Source organism: Chanodichthys erythropterus, chromosome 23, assembly GCF_024489055.1.
Source record: "Chanodichthys erythropterus isolate Z2021 chromosome 23, ASM2448905v1, whole genome shotgun sequence".
Taxonomy (NCBI): domain Eukaryota; kingdom Metazoa; phylum Chordata; class Actinopteri; order Cypriniformes; family Xenocyprididae; genus Chanodichthys; species Chanodichthys erythropterus.
In genome coordinates this window covers 24,293,498-24,312,238 of record NC_090243.1, presented here as the reverse complement: position 1 = coordinate 24,312,238, position 18,741 = coordinate 24,293,498, and the positions used below count along the sequence as shown (strand labels likewise).

The 18,741-nt window shown below is 36.1% G+C and overlaps 1 protein-coding gene across 1 annotated transcript in view; it reads left to right on the top strand.

Moving 5' to 3' along the window:
* Positions 1-853: 853 nt before the first annotated feature.
* Positions 854-18,741, top strand: part of reck (reversion-inducing-cysteine-rich protein with kazal motifs) — a 55,172-nt gene continuing 37,284 nt past the window's right edge. The window contains exon 1 of the mRNA XM_067377326.1: positions 854-1,100. Within this exon, the coding sequence (XP_067233427.1) occupies positions 1,031-1,100 (70 nt within the window). The 5' untranslated portion in view covers positions 854-1,030. The remainder of the gene's footprint in view (positions 1,101-18,741) is intronic.

Here is an 18,741-nt window from a genome sequence, read left to right as displayed (position 1 = left end):
TCTATCTATCTATCTATTGATCTGTCGTTCTATCTATCATTCTGTCATTCTATCTATCTATCTCTGTTTGTTCGTCTATCTATCTATCTATCTATCTATCTATCTATCTATCTATCTATCTATCTATCTATCTATCTATCTATCTATCTATCTATCTATCTATCTATCTATCTATCTCTGTTTGTCTGTCTGTCTATCTATCTATCTATCTATCTATCTGTCTGTCTGTCGGTCGTTCTATCTATCGTTCTGTCGTTCTATCTATCTCTGTTTGTTCGTCTATCTATCTATCTATCTATCTATCTATCTATCTATCTATCTATCTATCTATCTATCTATCTATCTATCTGTCTGTCTGTCGGTCGTTCTATCTATCGTTCTGTCGTTCTATCTATCTCTGTTTGTTCGTCTATCTATCTATCTATCTATCTATCTATCTATCTATCTATCTATCTATCTATCTATCTATCTATCTATCTATCTATCTATCTATCTATCTATCTATCTATCTATCTATCTATCTATCTATCTATCTATCTATCATCTCTCTGTCTCTCTCTCTCTGTCTGTCTGTCTTGTCTATTTTTATCATTTTCTCAGTCTCTAGCTAATATGATACAGGCCTTTCAATGAATATATTTTCTTTCTATCTGAAGTTGTGTTCTGAAGTCTGTTATCAGCCTCAGTTAATTAGAGCTCGCGAAGTGCAAACTAATAAATGTCTCTCATCTTTTGAAGTTTTGTTCGACTCTTTCTTCCCCTCATGAGTCCGCCCCCCTCACCCCACCCCTCGGGCACATAACGGTATAAGTGCGGTGATTTCTCATGGCTCCGTTAACCCAGCCCTCCTCCAGCCTCCATCAGCCGCACATGCTCAGAGCTCCAGCGCCGCGCTCCGCGTCTCCTGTGCGGCCTGTGCGTGCGGACCCGCCGCGGACACTCTCATGCGCTCCTGCTAGCACACATGCTCTCATGGAGCTCGCGTCTCGTTTGCGTTTGAGTCCACCATGCACTTTAGGATTTCAATAAGATGTATGTGTGTTTTGAGATAATCATTTTGCTTCTCTCTGGCAACTTCTGCGCCTTCGTTTATACTCAGGGTAAGTCCGCTTTTACTTCTCCCGTTATGCTTCTAGTTGCTTTAATGTCAAGAATCGACTAGTTTTAGCCTTTAAAATATCATTTTTACTGTTGATACGTTGTAATAGCAGAGGCACTAATGATAATAATGAATAATAGCGACATTTTAACAACATTATCGCAAGTTTGGACTTGTTGATTCTGCACCGTTATTCTGAAGCGAGCGTTTGTATCAAGAGTTATTGAATTGTGGCTGGCATTATGATTTGGTTATGGATTTTAAATCATTGTTTGAGTCCATAATGATCTTTGTGTACGCTCGACTGTACCGTTATATTCTCATAACTTGCTCGAGACAGCATATGAATTCATTATGCATGCTGGTATATGGGCGACTGGATTGGAAATAACAGCTTCAGATTTCATAATAAACTCAAAGCAACATCAATAAATGTGTTTTTGAAAGCAGTATGATCCGAGATGAATGAATGAGAGTTTAGACTCAGTCATATCCTGTCAGGACTGTAACACTTTATAATAATAACTTTCAATAATCATTCGTAAACAAGCATTAGGCTATATAATGACACGCTGTAAAAAATACCAGGATGCCAGTCATTTTTAGGAATTACAATGCAAAAATGACTATATTGTGCTGCATTGTGGGATAATAGTTTGTATTTAATTCAAAGTCACCATTATGGGTGCTTTAACATCATTTACTTTATTTTGAATTAATTTTGCATTATTATTGATTCACAATCTACACCATATGTGGCTATATTTTCTTTATAGTGTAGAATTAAAATAAATAAACCAGCAAATAGTAAACAAATGCAATGCATAATGCATTACATGAAGTGCTATCACAGTTAATATCATGTTAATGAATGGAATATGAAAGTGTTAAGGAAGGTGTTGGAAGCATTTGCTATTTTTCTTTACAGTTGCCATTTGTTGTGGTCGAGTCTTTGCATTTTTGCATTGGCAAATAAATCATCAAATTTCCCTCTGGCAAAATGTTAATGTTGTTTATAGCAAAAGAAACTTAAAGCCAAATTCTTTCATGTTCTATCAGTGTCAAACAAAGTCAAGCTGACATCTGGATGCCGAAGTGCTTTGAAGTGTGTGTTTGTGAACATGTGCTCGGATTCCTCCAGTAAATAACGGAGTCGTCGGACACAGAAGGAAGGCATTAGGCTACTCTTGCTCTTACATAGATAAAGTGAGCATGCAAAAGTTGGCTGTTAACCTTTTGAACCTTTATTTACAAGTGTCCAGCCAGTTTTTCCCTCTCACAGCCCAGTTAGAAATGTTGTGTTTGCCTTGAGGAAAAATCAAGCGGCGTCTCACGTTTTGTACCTATTTGAAGCTTTTTTGCCCCTACGCAAACATCTGCAACCAATTTAGGTTCCTTCAAGTATGGCTCAGGACGAGAGCAGGAAAAACCGAGGTGGCAGAAATCAAAGTCACGTTTAAAATCAGTGTCATTCTTCTATTATGAATCCTGAGAAATAAGGAATGAAGCACATGTTTGGGCTACAATGTTCAGAATTCGAAATGTCTTTTGCAACTTTTCAAGGTTTAGTTTGGACATTTCTGCACCTATTCTCATGTGACGTTGGAGGACACTTTCGTATGACCCTTCATCCTCTGAACACCTCCTCTACCTAAACACATGCAAACAATTACGGCCATGTACTCATTTTGTCATTAGGTCTGTACGGACTGGACTCGCTCCATTTTCTGTCGTGTTTGATGTCTTGTTATTGGATTTGAAGAGCCAATGGGGTGGCGCTGTGAGTTTGGAACATCTGTTGAGAAAGATCCGGCTCTCACGTGCTTTCGTTTTGATCGTAGACATGCTTATATCTGCCAGACATATGTACGAGCGTACAGCCGGACACATGCTATGCCCATATGTCTTTCATGTTGTTTAAAGCCATCTGGCACTTTCATGTCATTCTGAACTTTCAGAAGATATTCAGACTTTATTCATCAGATCATACTGAAAAAATAGAGACAAGCTGATCATAGTGAAGGGCAACTGATAGTAAATATCTTCGTAGTAAATTCATCTGTTCGCTGAGTGCCAGAGAGCTGTTTAATTGATGACTGCCATATGTCTTTATGAAGCGTGTTTATTTTCATCAGGTGCTTTTCTTACTAAACTTTCTTTCAAAAACATTTGAGAACGATCTGAACAGCATCTTGTGCTTCAATGGAACATCTGACTGTTTGCACAAAAGCGTTTCAAAGGGTCAGTTTCACTTATGTAGGATTTTTTTATGGAAGTTTATTTCGGTCTTTAATGCATTTCAAAGGAATTCCTATGAATCCTGTCAAAATCAGTAACCCAGCCAGCAAAAATACGTTTGTGAACGTTCCTATTAAGTTATAAAAACAATACTTTTGAGCGTTCTCAGAGCATTTGAAACAATCCAGTTTTTAAATGTTTTAAAAACTTATTTTTTTTGTTGTTGTTATGCAAACGTTAAGGGAACATTCCATTTTATCATTTTGCAACATTATGAGAACATTATAGAATATTCAAAAGTAACAATTACAGCATTTAAAAACTTGTTTCAGTAAATGTTTCAGGAAAATACGTTCCATGAATGATGTATAAATGTTTTGAGAACATTATTAAAGGATTAGTTCAGTCAGAATTAAAATTTCCTGATCATTTACTCACCCCCATGACATCCAAGATGTTCATGTCTTTCTTTCTTCAGTTGAAAACAAATGAAGGTTTTTGAGGAAAACATTCCAGGATTATTCCAGGACTTCACTGGGGTTCAACGGGTTGAAGGTCCAAATGTCAGTTTCAGTGCAGCTTCAAAGAGCTCTACATGATCCCAGACGAGGAATAAGAGTCTAATCTAGAGAAACAATCGGACATTTTCTTAAAAAAAAAAAAAAATTATATACTTTTTAACCACAAATGCTCGTCTTGCACTAGCATCCAGTTCTTCACGCATTGCATCACGTTGGAAAGGTCACGAGTGACGGCAGAAATACTGAAAAACTCATCTCATTTTCTCCTCCAATGTCATTGTTTTAGTCTTTGCACGTTCACTTTGTAAACAGTGGATCGGTACTTCCACCTACGTCACATGTGATCTTTCCAACATGATTACGTAATGCGTGGAGCATCACAGAGCAGTGCAAGATGAGCATTTGTGGTTAAAATGTATATAAATGTTTATTTTTTTAGAAAATGGCCGATGGTTTCTCTAGATCAGACTCTTATTCCTCGTCTGGGATCATGTAGAGCTCTTTGAAGCTGCACTGAAACTGACATTTGGACCCGTTGAACCCCAGTGAAGTCCACTATATGGAGAAACATCCTGGAATGTTTATCAAAAACCTTAAATTTCTTTTCGACTGCAGAAAGAAAGATTTAAACATCTTAGAATGTAAATTATCAGGAAATTTTAATTCTCAAGTGAACTAATCCTTTAAAGGACGTTATTATTAATGACACAATATTATTGTTCTATGAACGTTACTGGAAGAACATTTGTTCGCTGTTAGCCGGGGATCAACAATTGCTTGGTTTGTTTATCTTCTGCCGCTCTGCAATTATACATGTTTTTTTTTTCTGCTTGTCATCTCCAGTTTTGGAGACCGTCGAGGCTGAAATATTCACTCACTCGCCACAGATATGTGACTCAAACATTTGAAAACTGCTCAATTATTGTCAAATGTCCTACTTGACAAAACCATTGCAATGGTTTTGGGAAATGGTTCGGAATGTTCTGGCTGGTCACTTTTAAACTGCGTTCAGTCTTCATATCAGCCAAAATGATGAAAGTGTTTTACATTTTTTTCCTTGTGTTTTCCCTCTTGGTCAATCCTTCCATCCTTCCTTGTTTATGTCAAAGTCCTCAATTATTAATGCACAGGAAATGACCTTTGACCCTCAGGCATTATTCTGAAGGACTGGCTCTGCCACATAGGAATGCAGGAGCTGGCAGAAAAAAAAAAAAAACAGACAAGAATCATCCACCATTCAACATTGTATGTGTCTACGACCCCTAAATTGTAAAGATGGGGCAAAGGGTGATGTCTTCTTCACAGCCGTGCTGTCGAAACATATCTGGTAACAGCCTGCATTCACTGGACAGACGGCTTCGGCTGTGAAAGAAAACAAGCTTCTGAGCCGAAGTGAACTGGCAGGAAGCGCAGATGGTGGTCGCCCCGAAAATTCACCATGTACACATATAATCAGATGCATGAGTTTTCAGAAATGAGCAGTTTAATGCAATGAAAGCCCAAGTACCCAAACGTTGCGGTTACATAATTTAATATAAGCTCGTAACATTTGTCCAGTGGGAACTGAGGGATGATTCTTGAGGACGACCCAAGGACACTGCATCTCTAATGTTGCGTTTAGTCTCCACACCACGAGGCCGAGTCAAAGGGAGTGTCCGTTCCCAAGCTGTTTGGCAGTGGAACTGAAATGAATCATTCACACGCTCTACCACATACGCTCCATATTTTGAGCATGAATAATCTCGACTCCTTACTTTAGGGCCTCCTGTGAAGGACTTTGAGAAATCAGAAATGCACACAGTTTTCTGCTTGTTACATTCAAACTAAAGGTGTCAGAAAACACAGTGCATCAGTTTGTTGCGTATGGAGCTGCAGACCAGTCAGGGTGTCCATGCTGACCCTGTCCACCGCCGGAAACGGATAATGCATCCTGCCATAATGGTTCAGGAATGGTTTGAGGAGCACAACAACGAGTTTGAGGTGTTGACTTGGCCTCCAAATTCCCCAGATCTCAATCCAATGGAGCATGTGTGGGATGTGCTGAACAAACAAGTCCGATCCATGGAGGATCCACCTCACAACTTACAGGACTTACAGGATCTGCTGCTAACATCTACTGATGCACACCTTCAGGGGTCTAGAGGAGTCCATGCATCGACGGGTCAGGGCTGTTTTAGCAGCAACACAATATTAGGAAGGTGCTCATAGATCGGTGGTTTTAAATTTTAATAATATTTCACTGTTTTTACTGTATTTTTGATCAAATAAATGCAGCCTTGGTGCAACATTAAGAAATCTTACCAACCCCAAACTTTTGAACAGTTTTGTAGAAGTACCTAAAATATGCAAATTATTTACGTTAGATGCTAATTAGATACTTTTTATCCGAACGTGGAACTTGATCTTAAAGTTAAAGCACAAACTTCTTCAATACTTTAACATCTCGTTTTGGCATTTTGTAAACCTGAAATGGGTATTTCTGTCCTGTCCATTGCTCCTCTAAGACTTCATTTGAAGAATTTCCTGCAAGACTTCATCATAATTAGCCCTGATCTGCAATCAGTCTTATCTCAGACTGCATCTGTCGAGCTCTCAGATCCGAGTGTGTCTCTGTGTGTCCGGCTCCAGGAGGGATCGCCAGGCTCTGCTGTGGCAGATGTCCTGCGACGGTCCGCCTGATTGATAGCCGTCCTCCATGTGGGCATCACAGGCTGAGCTGGAGGAGCTTAAAGAAGAGATGCGTCTCTGTAAAGTGTGTACTGTGCAGTTTAACTGAACACTCGCCACCCGTGCAGATTTGGGGAAGAGGAAGATTCTTTGTGGTTTTGACGTGGCCAGTAATATGCCACAGGAGTGTGTCCACGATAAAGAAATGTAGTTTATATAACACTTGCCAAGTTCTTAGAGACTTCCTATTTGTGTTCAAGTTGGTGTGATATGATTTTGCAATACTATTTTCAAGAAAATATTGTTTTTATGACTCTAAAAATGTCATGTGGTGTAACCATTAAGTAAAAAGTCATATTTTTACTCACACCTTGAATACGTGCGAGTATACACAACTTAATCATTATAGAAAACATTTTTAATTTTGTTTTGTTTTTTAAGGCAAAAAGTATTCTTTGTCAATTTCATGATTTGTATATCATTGTATTTTTGGGCAGTTGCACCACATGATATTTTACAATCTGAACTAACCTAATAAAATTCTCAAATTATCTGATTTTTTTTTTAAGAGACTTATCAAACTTAATAAACAGTCCTCTATATGATATAATTTCCTGTTTCATTAATTCATATATTTATTAATTTATTTTCCTTGCACTTTTTTTTGTAGTTATACAAATATTAATTCATTTATTATTTATTTATTATTCATTTTCTCTCTCTCTCTCTCTCTCTCTCTCTCTCTCTCTCTCTCTCTCTCTCTCTCTCTCTATATATATATATATATATATATATATATGTCATATATAAAATATACAGTGCTGGGTAGATTACTTACAAATTGTATGAAAAATTACATGACAAAAATTCTAATTAGTAACATAATCCATTACATTGTACATTGAAGGTAATGTAATCGTTTGGATTACTTTTGACCTAACTCGTTTATCACATTGATTTGAATAGAATAAATTTATACCATTTTGATTTAAAGATACTAAAAAAAAAAAAAAATTATTATATTATATTTATTTATATTTTATGCATTAAATATAATATCACATCAGGGTTTCTCAGATTGGGGTTTGTGAGTTTAAATTTAATTTAAAAAAAAAAATTAATTAAAATTGAAAATTTTAAATAAAAAACAATAAAAATACAACAGTAAGGAGAATCAATGAATTATGAATAATTTACTGCCACTGACATGTCAATAAAATAATCAATAAAAAGTAACTGTAGTGTGATTATGAGTATTTAATAACATAATATAATCATAATATATATAATTAATATAATATAATTGCAAACATAATATGATATAATTGCAAGTACTTCATTTTTGGAATCTGATTATGTAATCCAGTTTACATGTAATCAGTTACTATATATATATGTCGAATATAGAACAGGTGTATTCAAATAATTGCATCAATGAATTGTACTTTTTTTTTTTTTTTTATCTTTTCATCTTTTTATCCGTTCCGTTACACACGAGAAAGAAGCACAGGGCTGTCGTTAACAGCTTACTTTAATTAAACTGCACAGACAAGCATGAACTCCTGGACAAAGTCTTTCCATGTCCCTGTCAAGGAACAAAGTCTACAGTGGTTTTCCTGTGTGTGTCCACATGCTCTCAGCGAGTGTGTTGTACCCGGAGTCAGCCTGCTCTTTTCTGCTGTCCGCTGCTGTATTGTGTCCCGCCGGAGCCCCGCTGGGCGACAGCACATGCTTCTTTACAGCTTGAAAGGATTACGGCAGGCCCCGCGCCGGCCTCTGTCACTCAGTGCTTTTGTTGATTCTGGTCATTGTTTGTTTTTCGAGCTCATCCAGGACTCCCCTCCATCCGTGGCACTATAGAGGCAGCAGGCCTCATGCTCTCCGTCAGTGTGATGCAGATTCAGGCCTCTGAGCCACTGCTGGTCTATGACATCATCTGCTCACGCTAATGACCTGTAACAATAGACATTGTTCAAGTAAGTGCGTAACAAACTCATGCTGAACCGAGAGAGCATGGGCTTGGAAGAAAAGTTTTTCTTTTAAAAGGACATATTTTGCAAGAGGTCCATATAAATATTTTAGCACCATAAAAGTCATAATTCAGTTTCTCATGACCATTTAAAACCATCCTCATTTCCTATGCTACATTTAAAGATTTTGAACGCATTGGTGCATAAATGTAGGCAGACATACTGTATGTTAGTATGGAGTTACTGAAGTTTAAGCCATTTTTCAGGTAATTTTCAATAAACTTTGTAAAATTGAGCCGTTTCGTTTTCATGGACTTTCAACATTGAGTGACAAATGCATTTAAATCCCGAAACTACAATGATTGACATCGTGGTAACCATAGCAACGTCTTGGCATCTCACGTGTTTTGGTATTCATAACCAAATTTATTGAGCAGTCTTGCCCGGAGCAATATGGCGGACTCGTTGACGTATGGCGTCTATGTATTTATTATATCTATGGTTGTCACTACCTACGTTTTCTGGGTGTTAATTTGGTGGTTGAATGCGGAACTGTGTGTGAACAGAGCTAAAAGGTGAACTGAGCTGCAGTGTGTATGTGGCCTTTGTTTCCATGGTTTCTAGAATGTTCTCATTTGTTGCCATAGCGACTCATTGTTTGATTGATTTGATTCACCTGTTCCTTGTTTAGCCCTTTAGGCCCAGTTTTCACTAGTGCGTTTTCATTTTAAAACGGCGTTTTAAAAACGTCTACACTGGCGTTTCTACAGCGTTTCAGAAACAATCTCCGTCTACACTACATGACCAAAAACGCATGTCACATGAATGCTAATGCTCACTGGGCATGTGTGTATCTTGTGAATGCATGTAGCTGCAGTATTAAAAATGTTAGTTTAACTGCACAATGGCTGTTAATAATTACAGCAAAGATTGCAGCTCGAACATGGGCAGCCACGCTATCGTTTTCAAAAGTTTTGGTCCGGTTATATATTGTGATTCTCCTGCGTTCCCTCTAGTATTCCCCTGTGCCGCTGTGTGTTTACTGTTTTGGTTTATTGGTAAATAAGTGATGCTGCAACAAACTGTGATGAATATTTAGTGTAATAATATCTTAAATAAATAGTGAGGGTGTTTTTGCATATTGAGCTAACGTTCATGCTTCCTTGGACTGTTTCTATCAGTTTAAAAGAGGTCGTCATTTCATGCATTTTTCACTGAATTGTGCACAATCACTGAAAGGTTCTTTGGGGAACCAAAAATGGTTCTTCTATGTAATCACTGTGAAAAAAAAAGGTCTTTTGATTCTTCTCTGAGATCCATACGGCCTGTTTTGGTCACATCTGGACCCCAGACGCCTGTCTGTCAATCTCCTGTTTTCTTCTTATGGATTTGGATGATGATCCGTAGCTCTGTTTTACACTTCTAGAATCTAAAGGAATAGCATATCTTCATTTTTTGTTTGCTTTACTCAGTATAACCCTGTTGGTTGATCCGATATTACGTTCACCGGCTCGGGCTCCGCTAATGGGCCGCGTCTCATTATATACAGTCCTCTCAGCGTTATGATCCCGGCCGGCCTGAGTGTAACTGTCATTGTTCATTAAAGGTCTCGCTGCGAGACGCAGTACGGTTCACTGCACAATTCATCCTCCCCTTGTATAATGTAAAGCCCTGCTCAACTCAATAAGCGACAGACGCAGTGTTTTCTCCACGAGGGACGCAGGGACACTCCTGTAGTTGCCATGGCTTTTATCAATTTCCACAGCAACGGTCTGTGCTGAATGTCTTGCGTTCCTCTCTTCGAGCACAAAGACCACAGACGGAGCTGTAACTCTGAATGCTCCAGTGCACCTTCAACTGTGTCATTAAAGTCCCAGCTCGTTAACGGACCCTCGCAAAGAGGCCACAAATTGCCCTGCTTTCCTTCCCTTTAACCACAGCGTGGACTTCGTTTTATGCTAATTTGAGAACAACTTTAACAGTTTGAAATTCTTAAAGGGAATTTATTTATCACATGTGCATTTTTGTAACATCAACATTTTCAGAAGTCTGAACTGAAGGAAAGATCCGCCTTTCAACATTGTGTAAAGACTTGATGCCGCCGAACTACATTATTCCACCTCAGTCTCTCGTATCAAAGCACTGTATAAAGTTTGTGTAAAATTGCTGTGTAAATGCATTTATGCCACCTCTGAGCTGCATTAAACAGACACCTAATGCCACTTCAGAAGCGCCTCTGTGCCACCTGTGCAGTGTACATTTGCTGTAAGAAACATGCATCCGGTCAAGAATTCTGACTCTTGTAATTGCTAGATTATATCTCAAAATTGTGAGAAAAGATGTCAGAATTGCAAGTTTTATCTCAAAATTGCAAAAAAAAAGTCAGAATTGTGAGATAATATCTCATAATTCTCATATTATAACTAACAATTCTGACTTTATTTTTCACACTTGCAAGTTTATATCTCAAAATTGCAAGTTTTATCTCAAAATTGCAAGAAAAAAGTTAGAATTGTAAAATAATATCTCATAATTCTGATAGTATAACTAACAGTTCTGACTTTATTTCTCACAATTGCAAGTTTATATTTCAAAATTACAAGAAAAAAGTCAGAATTGCAAGTTTAAATCTCAAAATTGCAAGAAAAAAGTTAGAATTGTGAGATAATATCTCATAATTCTGATATTATAACTCAATTCTGACTTTATTTCTCACAATTGCAAGTTTATATCTCAAAATTGCGAGAAAAAAGTTAGAACTGTGAGATAATGTCACATAATTCTCATATTATAACTAACAATTCTGACTTTATTTCTCACAATTGCAAGTTTATATTTCAAAATTACAAGAAAAAAGTCAGAATTGCAAGTTTAAATCTCAAAATTGCAAGAAAAAAGTTAGAATTGTGAGATAATATCTCATAATTCTGATATTATATTTCACAATTCTGACTTTATTTCTCACAATTGCAAGTTTATATCTCAAAATTGCAAGAAAAAAGTCAGAATTGTGAAATAATATCTCATAATTCTGATATTATAACTCATTTCTGACTTTATTTCTCACAATTGCAAGTTTATATCTCAAAATTGCAAGAAAAAAGTCAGAATTGCAAGTTTTATCTCAAAATTGCAAGAAAAAAGTTAGAACTGTGTGATGATATCACATAATTCTCAAATTGTAACTAACAATTCTGACTTTATTTCTCACAATTGCAAGTTTATATTTCAAAATTACAAGAAAAAAGTCAGAATTGCAAGTTTAAATCTCAAAATTGCAAGAAAAAAGTTAGAATTGTGAGATAATATCTCATAATTCTGATATTATATTTCACAATTCTGACTTTATTTCTCACAATTGCAAGTTTAAATCTCAAAATTGCAAGAAAAAAGTTAGAATTGTGAGATAATATCTCATAATTCTGATATTATATTTCACAATTCTGACTTTATTTCTCACAATTGCAAGTTTATATCTCAAAATTGCAAGAAAAAAGTCAGAATTGTGAAATAATATCTCATAATTCTGATATTATAACTCATTTCTGACTTTATTTCTCACAATTGCAAGTTTATATCTCAAAATTGCAAGAAAAAAGTCAGAATTGCAAGTTTTATCTCAAAATTGCAAGAAAAAAGTTAGAACTGTGAGATGATATCACATAATTCTCATATTATAACTAACAATTCTGACTTTATTTCTCACAATTGCAAGTTTATATTTCAAAATTACAAGAAAAAAGTCAGAATTGCAAGTTTAAATCTCAAAATTGCAAGAAAAAAGTTAGAATTGTGAGATAATATCTCATAATTCTGATATTATATTTCACAATTCTGACTTTATTTCTCACAATTGCAAGTTTAAATCTCAAAATTGCAAGAAAAAAGTTAGAATTGTGAGATAATATCTCATAATTCTGATATTATATTTCACAATTCTGACTTTATTTCTCACAATTGCAAGTTTATATCTCAAAATTGCAAGAAAAAAGTCAGAATTGCAAGTATTATCTCAAAATTGCAAGAAAAAAGTTAGAACTGTGAGATGATATCACATAATTCTCATATTATAACTCATTTCTGACTTTATTTCTCACAATTGCAAGTTTATATCTCAAAATTGCAAGAAAAAAGTCAGAATTGCAAGTATTATCTCGAAATTGCAAGAAAAAAGTTAGAACTGTGAGATGATATCACATAATTCTCATATTATAACTAACAATTCTGACTTTATTTCTCACAATTGCAAGTTTATATCTTAAAATTGCGAGAAAAAAGTCAGAATTGTCAGATAAAAAGCTGCAATTACCTTTTTTATTCTTTATTTAGTGGCAGAAACAAGCTTTCATACTTTTGACCTTAAACAGGTTAAAAAAAGAGAACATTTCTAAGAGTGTGGCAAGTGTGTTTTAAAACTGCATTTTAAAACCTTTTTCTTTTAGTTCTTTATTTTGGAGACTCTTGTGCTGCATGTCAGTGACTCAATGTGTCAACTAAGTTTAAATCTAAATGTTAGGAAAAACACAACAGAAATTGTTTTCACACAAAACTGTATTATCGTAATGGCTATTACTGTCATAATGTGGTAAAGTGGTGTAATATTCATTGACCATGTGGATGTCAGCATATACTCGTTGCCAAGCTCAGCAATAACCAGTCTTATTCTGGTTAACCAGAGTTTCAGAAAATAATGACAAAGCTAGTTCATCGCATGCGTCTACTAGAGCTCTGCTGCTGTCTCAGACATGTTCTTCCTCTCTGTTATTGTTGAAGGGCGCGACACTTTGACCAAAAACACTGTGAAGGAATTCAAGTAGCTTTTCTTTTCTTGCCGGAGCAGGGAGTGGAATTGAGCGGCGGCCCTTTAAATACTAACATCCCTCTTTCTGTCCTCCTCTCTGTACTGAAAAAGTCAAACATGAACAGATTATGAATCAGAATGAGGGCTACTTTGCAAACTGGATCAATCAACACATTTGATCAGTTCATGCATTCTCTGGGATTCAATCCCACAACCTTCACGCACTACAGGACTGGTTCCAGTTGAGTGTGTGTGTAGGCTTTGAACCTGATGGGATCCTCATGGGATCCTCAGTTCACATACTCATGACCGGTCCTCTCGTCTGCTTCTCATTGGAGTTTGATCACCTCGGTTGAGGCTGTCTTTCAAGTCGTCTTCAGTTCCTGCCAGAGATCCTGGTGTCTCTGCACTTTCACAAACACTGTTTGCACGAGGAGGCGAGGGCTTTACCTTTCCGCTGCTGGAGAAGGATGGAGTGAAGTACACTTGGGAACAGAAGCAGTGGATGTTAGTGATCTGTAGGTGAAGTGGATGTTCGGGAGTGAGGAGAGGAATGCCTTTGATGTGGCATTATTACTGTTCCTCAGAAACACAGGGAGCTCAGAATACTCACACGTGTTAATGCTGGAGAGGGATCTGTTCCCAACGATCCAGGCTGGGCTAAAGGGTCAATGATATGATGATCAATGTCATCCTATTTATTTATTTAGTAAAAAAAAAATAAAAATCTATAAAAATGCAGTTCATATATACTGTAATTTAAATGCACCTCATCAATGATGAGCATGTTTTTAATTAAATCATTATTATTTTTTTTTAAATATAGATTTTTATGGAGCATAAAGTAAAAATGTCAGGGTGATGCTACTGTCCTGATATCATTATCATTAAAATAATGAGGAGAAAAAAAGAAAATGAAAAAAAAAAAAGTAATAAAAGTAATTTGGCATTATTATTATTATTATTATTATACTTAAAAATGTAAAACATTGCTATTATTATTATTATTGCTATTATTATTTATCATTTTAAATAATAATAACAATAATAAATTAAAAATATTATTATTATTATTATTATTATTTTAAATAATTAAAAATATTTAATCATTTAAACATTTAAATAATTTAAAAATTATTTTAAATTAAAAATGTTACAAATGGTTGTTATTATTTTAAATAGTAATCATTTTAAAATGTTAAAAAGTATTATTATTGTTATTATTTTAAACAATAATTTTAAAATGTTAAAACTTGTTGTTATTTTTTAAACACTAATAATAAATTAAAAATGTGTTGTTATTATTATTATCATTTTAAATCATATACATTAAAATGTTGCAAATTATTATTGTTATTAATATTATTTTAAATAATACTAGTTTTAAATCGTTAAAATATTATTTTTTTTAAACAATAATAATTTTAAAATGTTAAAACTTGTTATTATTATTGTTTTTAAACAACAACAATAATAATAATTTTAAAATGTTATAAATTATTGTTATTGTTTTAAATAATAGTTTTAAAATGTTAAAAAATATGTTTTTAAACAACAATAATAAATTAAAAAGCTATTATTATTATTATTTTAAATAATAAAATTTTACAAATGTTACAAATTATTGTTATTATTATTTAAAATAATAATAATAATAAAACATTTAAAAGGTAAAACATATAATTGTTGTTGTTACAAATATTTACAAGTAATCTTAATAAAACTTTTTTTTTATTTTAAGATTTACTGACTGCTTATTTTTGAAAAGCTTTGCTTAATCAAAGTCATGAGTGACCAAAATGCAGAAACATGCAAAAACAGGAAATGATGTCATAGACTGTGTCTAAAGGTCAATAAGATAATCATCAGATAAATATCAGATAATTTGATCTTTTTATGATAAGGCATGGTTAGTTTAGTATGTAAAAGGTCATTTGGTTAAGCAAAATTAATGATATTGTTGAGTTAATCATTTATGATCTAACAGGAAACAAACCCACTGAAGACATTGAAGTTTTCTTCTTACAAATACAATCTAATCTATGAGCATCTTCAGCCTCAGCAGCTTCAAACAGCCCCGCTGTCAGCCATGTTGGAACAAAAGAAGACGTAAATGTTCTCTTCTAATAGATCACTACCTTCATGCACTAAATGCATCTTTAGTTAAATGAACCTTTGACGTTACAGTACACACAACATAGACATCATGAATGTCGCTAACGGCCGTGAAGCCGTCCACTCAGACGACTGCTTTCATTCAGCGTCTTTCTTCTGTTTCACGTGTTAAGAAAGCGCTGGTGTCATCTTGATAAACGCAGGGAAGGATGAAAGGAGAGGCGTGCTGGTGAATCTCACTTCTGCTCATTTGAAAGCCAGACGCTCTGAGACAGAGAGCAGATGATCCAGAAAAGCACACTACAGCACTGAAGAAGAGCACTTAACAGTGCACACGGCTCACGAGAAGAAACAGATCAAATCACACTGATGAAAGGAACGAGTCTGGATGAGTCTGGGCTGAGATGAAAGTGCTTCATTCTGATAATGATTTTTTCCGGAGGAGCATAAACAGATGAGAATATGTTTTTCTTACGTTTTCAAAGCCACAGCCCTTGTGATTATTATAAGCAAACACAATACGAGAGAAGCTCGGTCTGATCTCATTCTCACATGCATTTAGAGACATTTTCCTGCTTGATATCTCTGACATTCCTTCACCTGCTGCTCAAAAACAACATGGCAGTGTTAGTGCTGGCTTTGACTGTCAAAAAAGACATTTATGTTTTTATTGTCTTTAAAGAGGGAGTCATTTACTATATTTTACACCTGTTTCTGCAAATCTTAAAACAACCCAATCGCTGAGTTAAAACAACCCAATCGCCGGGTTAAAACATTCCAATCGCTGAGTTTAAACAACCCAATCAATGGGTTAAAACATCTCAATCTCTGGGTTAAAACATCCCAATCGCTGGGTTAAAACATCCCAATCTCTGGGTTAAAACATCTCAATCTCTGGGTTAAAACATCCCAATCCCTGGGTTAAAACATCCCAATCGCTGGGTTAAAACATCCCAATCGCTGGGTTAAAACATCCCAATCCATGAGTTAAAACATCCCAATCGCTGGGTTAAAACATCCCAATCGCTGGGTTAAAACATCCCAATCCCTGGGTTAAAACATCTCAATCTCTGGGTTAAAACATCCCAATCTCTGAGTTTAAACATCCCAATCAATGGGTTAAAACATCTCAATCTCTGGGTTAAAACATCCCAATCGCTGGGTTAAAACATCCCAATCTCTGGGTTAAAACATCCCAATCGATGGGTTAAAACATCCCAATCCCTGGGTTAAAACATCCCAATCACTGGGTTAAAACATCCCAATCCCTGGGTTAAAGCATCCCAATCCCTGGGTTAAAACATCCCAATCGCTGGGTTTAAACATCCCAATCAATGGGTTAAAACATCTCAATCTCTGGGTTAAAACATCCCAATCGCTGGGTTAAAACATCCCAATCTCTGGGTTAAAACATCCCAATCCCTGGGTTAAAACATCCCAATCACTGGGTTAAAACATCCCAATCCCTGGGTTAAAGCATCCCAATCCCTGGGTTAAAGCATCCCAATCCCTGGGTTAAAACATCCCAATCGCTGGGTTTAAACATCCCAATCAATGGGTTAAAACATCTCAATCTCTGGGTTAAAACATCCCAATCGCTGGGTTAAAACATCCCAATCGCTGAGTTAAAACATCTCAATCCCTGGGTTAAAACATTCCAATCGCTGAGTTTAAACATCCCAATCAATGGGTTAAAACATCTCAATCTCTGGGTTAAAACATCCCAATCGCTGGGTTAAAACATCCCAATCTCTGGGTTAAAACATCCCAACCGATGGGTTAAAACATCCCAATCCCTGGGTTAAAACATCCCAATCCCTGGGTTAAAACATCCCAATCACTGGGTTAAAACATCCCAATCCCTGGGTTAAAGCATCCCAATCCCTGGGTTAAAACATCCCAATCGCTGAGTTAAAACATCTCAATCGCTGAGTTAAAACATCTCAATCCCTGGGTTAAAACATCCCAATCGCTGGGTTTAAACATCCCAATCAATGGGTTAAAACATCTCAATCTCTGGGTTAAAACATCCCAATCACTGGGTTAAAACATCCCAATCTCTGGGTTAAAACATCCCAATCGATGGGTTAAAACATCCCAATCCCTGGGTTAAAACATCCCAATCCCTGGGTTAAAACATCCCAATCACTGGGTTAAAACATCCCAATCCCTGGGTTAAAGCATCCCAATCCCTGGGTTAAAACATCCCAATCGCTGGGTTTAAACATCCCAATCTCTGGGTTAAAACATCCCAATCTCTGGGTTAAAACATCCCAATCTCTGGGTTAAAACATCCCAATCCCTGGGTTAAAACATCCCAATCTCTGGGTTAAAACATCCCAATCCCTGGGTTAAAACATCCCAATCGCTGGGTTAAAACATCCCAATCGATGGGTTAAAACATCCCAATCTCTGGGTTAAAACATCCCAATCGATGGGTTAAAACATCCCAATCCCTGGGTTAAAACATCCCAATCGATGGGTTAAAACATCCCAATCTCTGGGTTAAAACATCCCAATCCCTGGGTTAAAACATCCCAATCCCTGGGTTAAAACATCTCAATCTCTGGGTTAAAACATCCCAATCCCTGGGTTAAAACATCCCAATCGCTGGGTTAAAACATCCCAATCGCTGGGTTAAAACATCCCAATCCATGGGTTAAAACATCCCAATCGCTGGGTTAAAACATCCCAATCGCTGGGTTAAAACATCCCAATCCCTGGGTTAAAACATCTCAATCTCTGGGTTAAAACATCCCAATCTCTGGGTTAAAACATCCCAATCCCTGGGTTAAAACATCCCAATCCCTGGGTTAAAACATCTCAATCTCTGGGTTAAAACATCCCAATCGCTGGGTTAAAACATCCCAATCCCTGGGTTAAAACATCTCAATCTCTGGGTTAAAACATCCCAATCGCTGGGTTAAAACATCCCAATCCCTGGGTTAAAACATCTCAATCTCTGGGTTAAAACATCCCAATCGCTGGGTTAAAACATCCCAATCGCTGGGTTAAAACATCCCAATCCATGGGTTAAAACATCCCAATCCATGGGTTAAAACATCCCAATCGCTGGGTTAAAACATCCCAATCCATGGGTTAAAACATCCCAATCCCTGGGTTAAAACATCCCAATCGATGGGTTAAAACATCCCAATCTCTGGGTTAAAACATCCCAATCCCTGGGTTAAAACATCCCAATCCCTGGGTTAAAACATCTCAATCTCTGGGTTAAAACATCCCAATCGCTGGGTTAAAACATCCCAATCGCTGGGTTAAAACATCCCAATCCATGGGTTAAAACATCCCAATCGATGGGTTAAAACATCC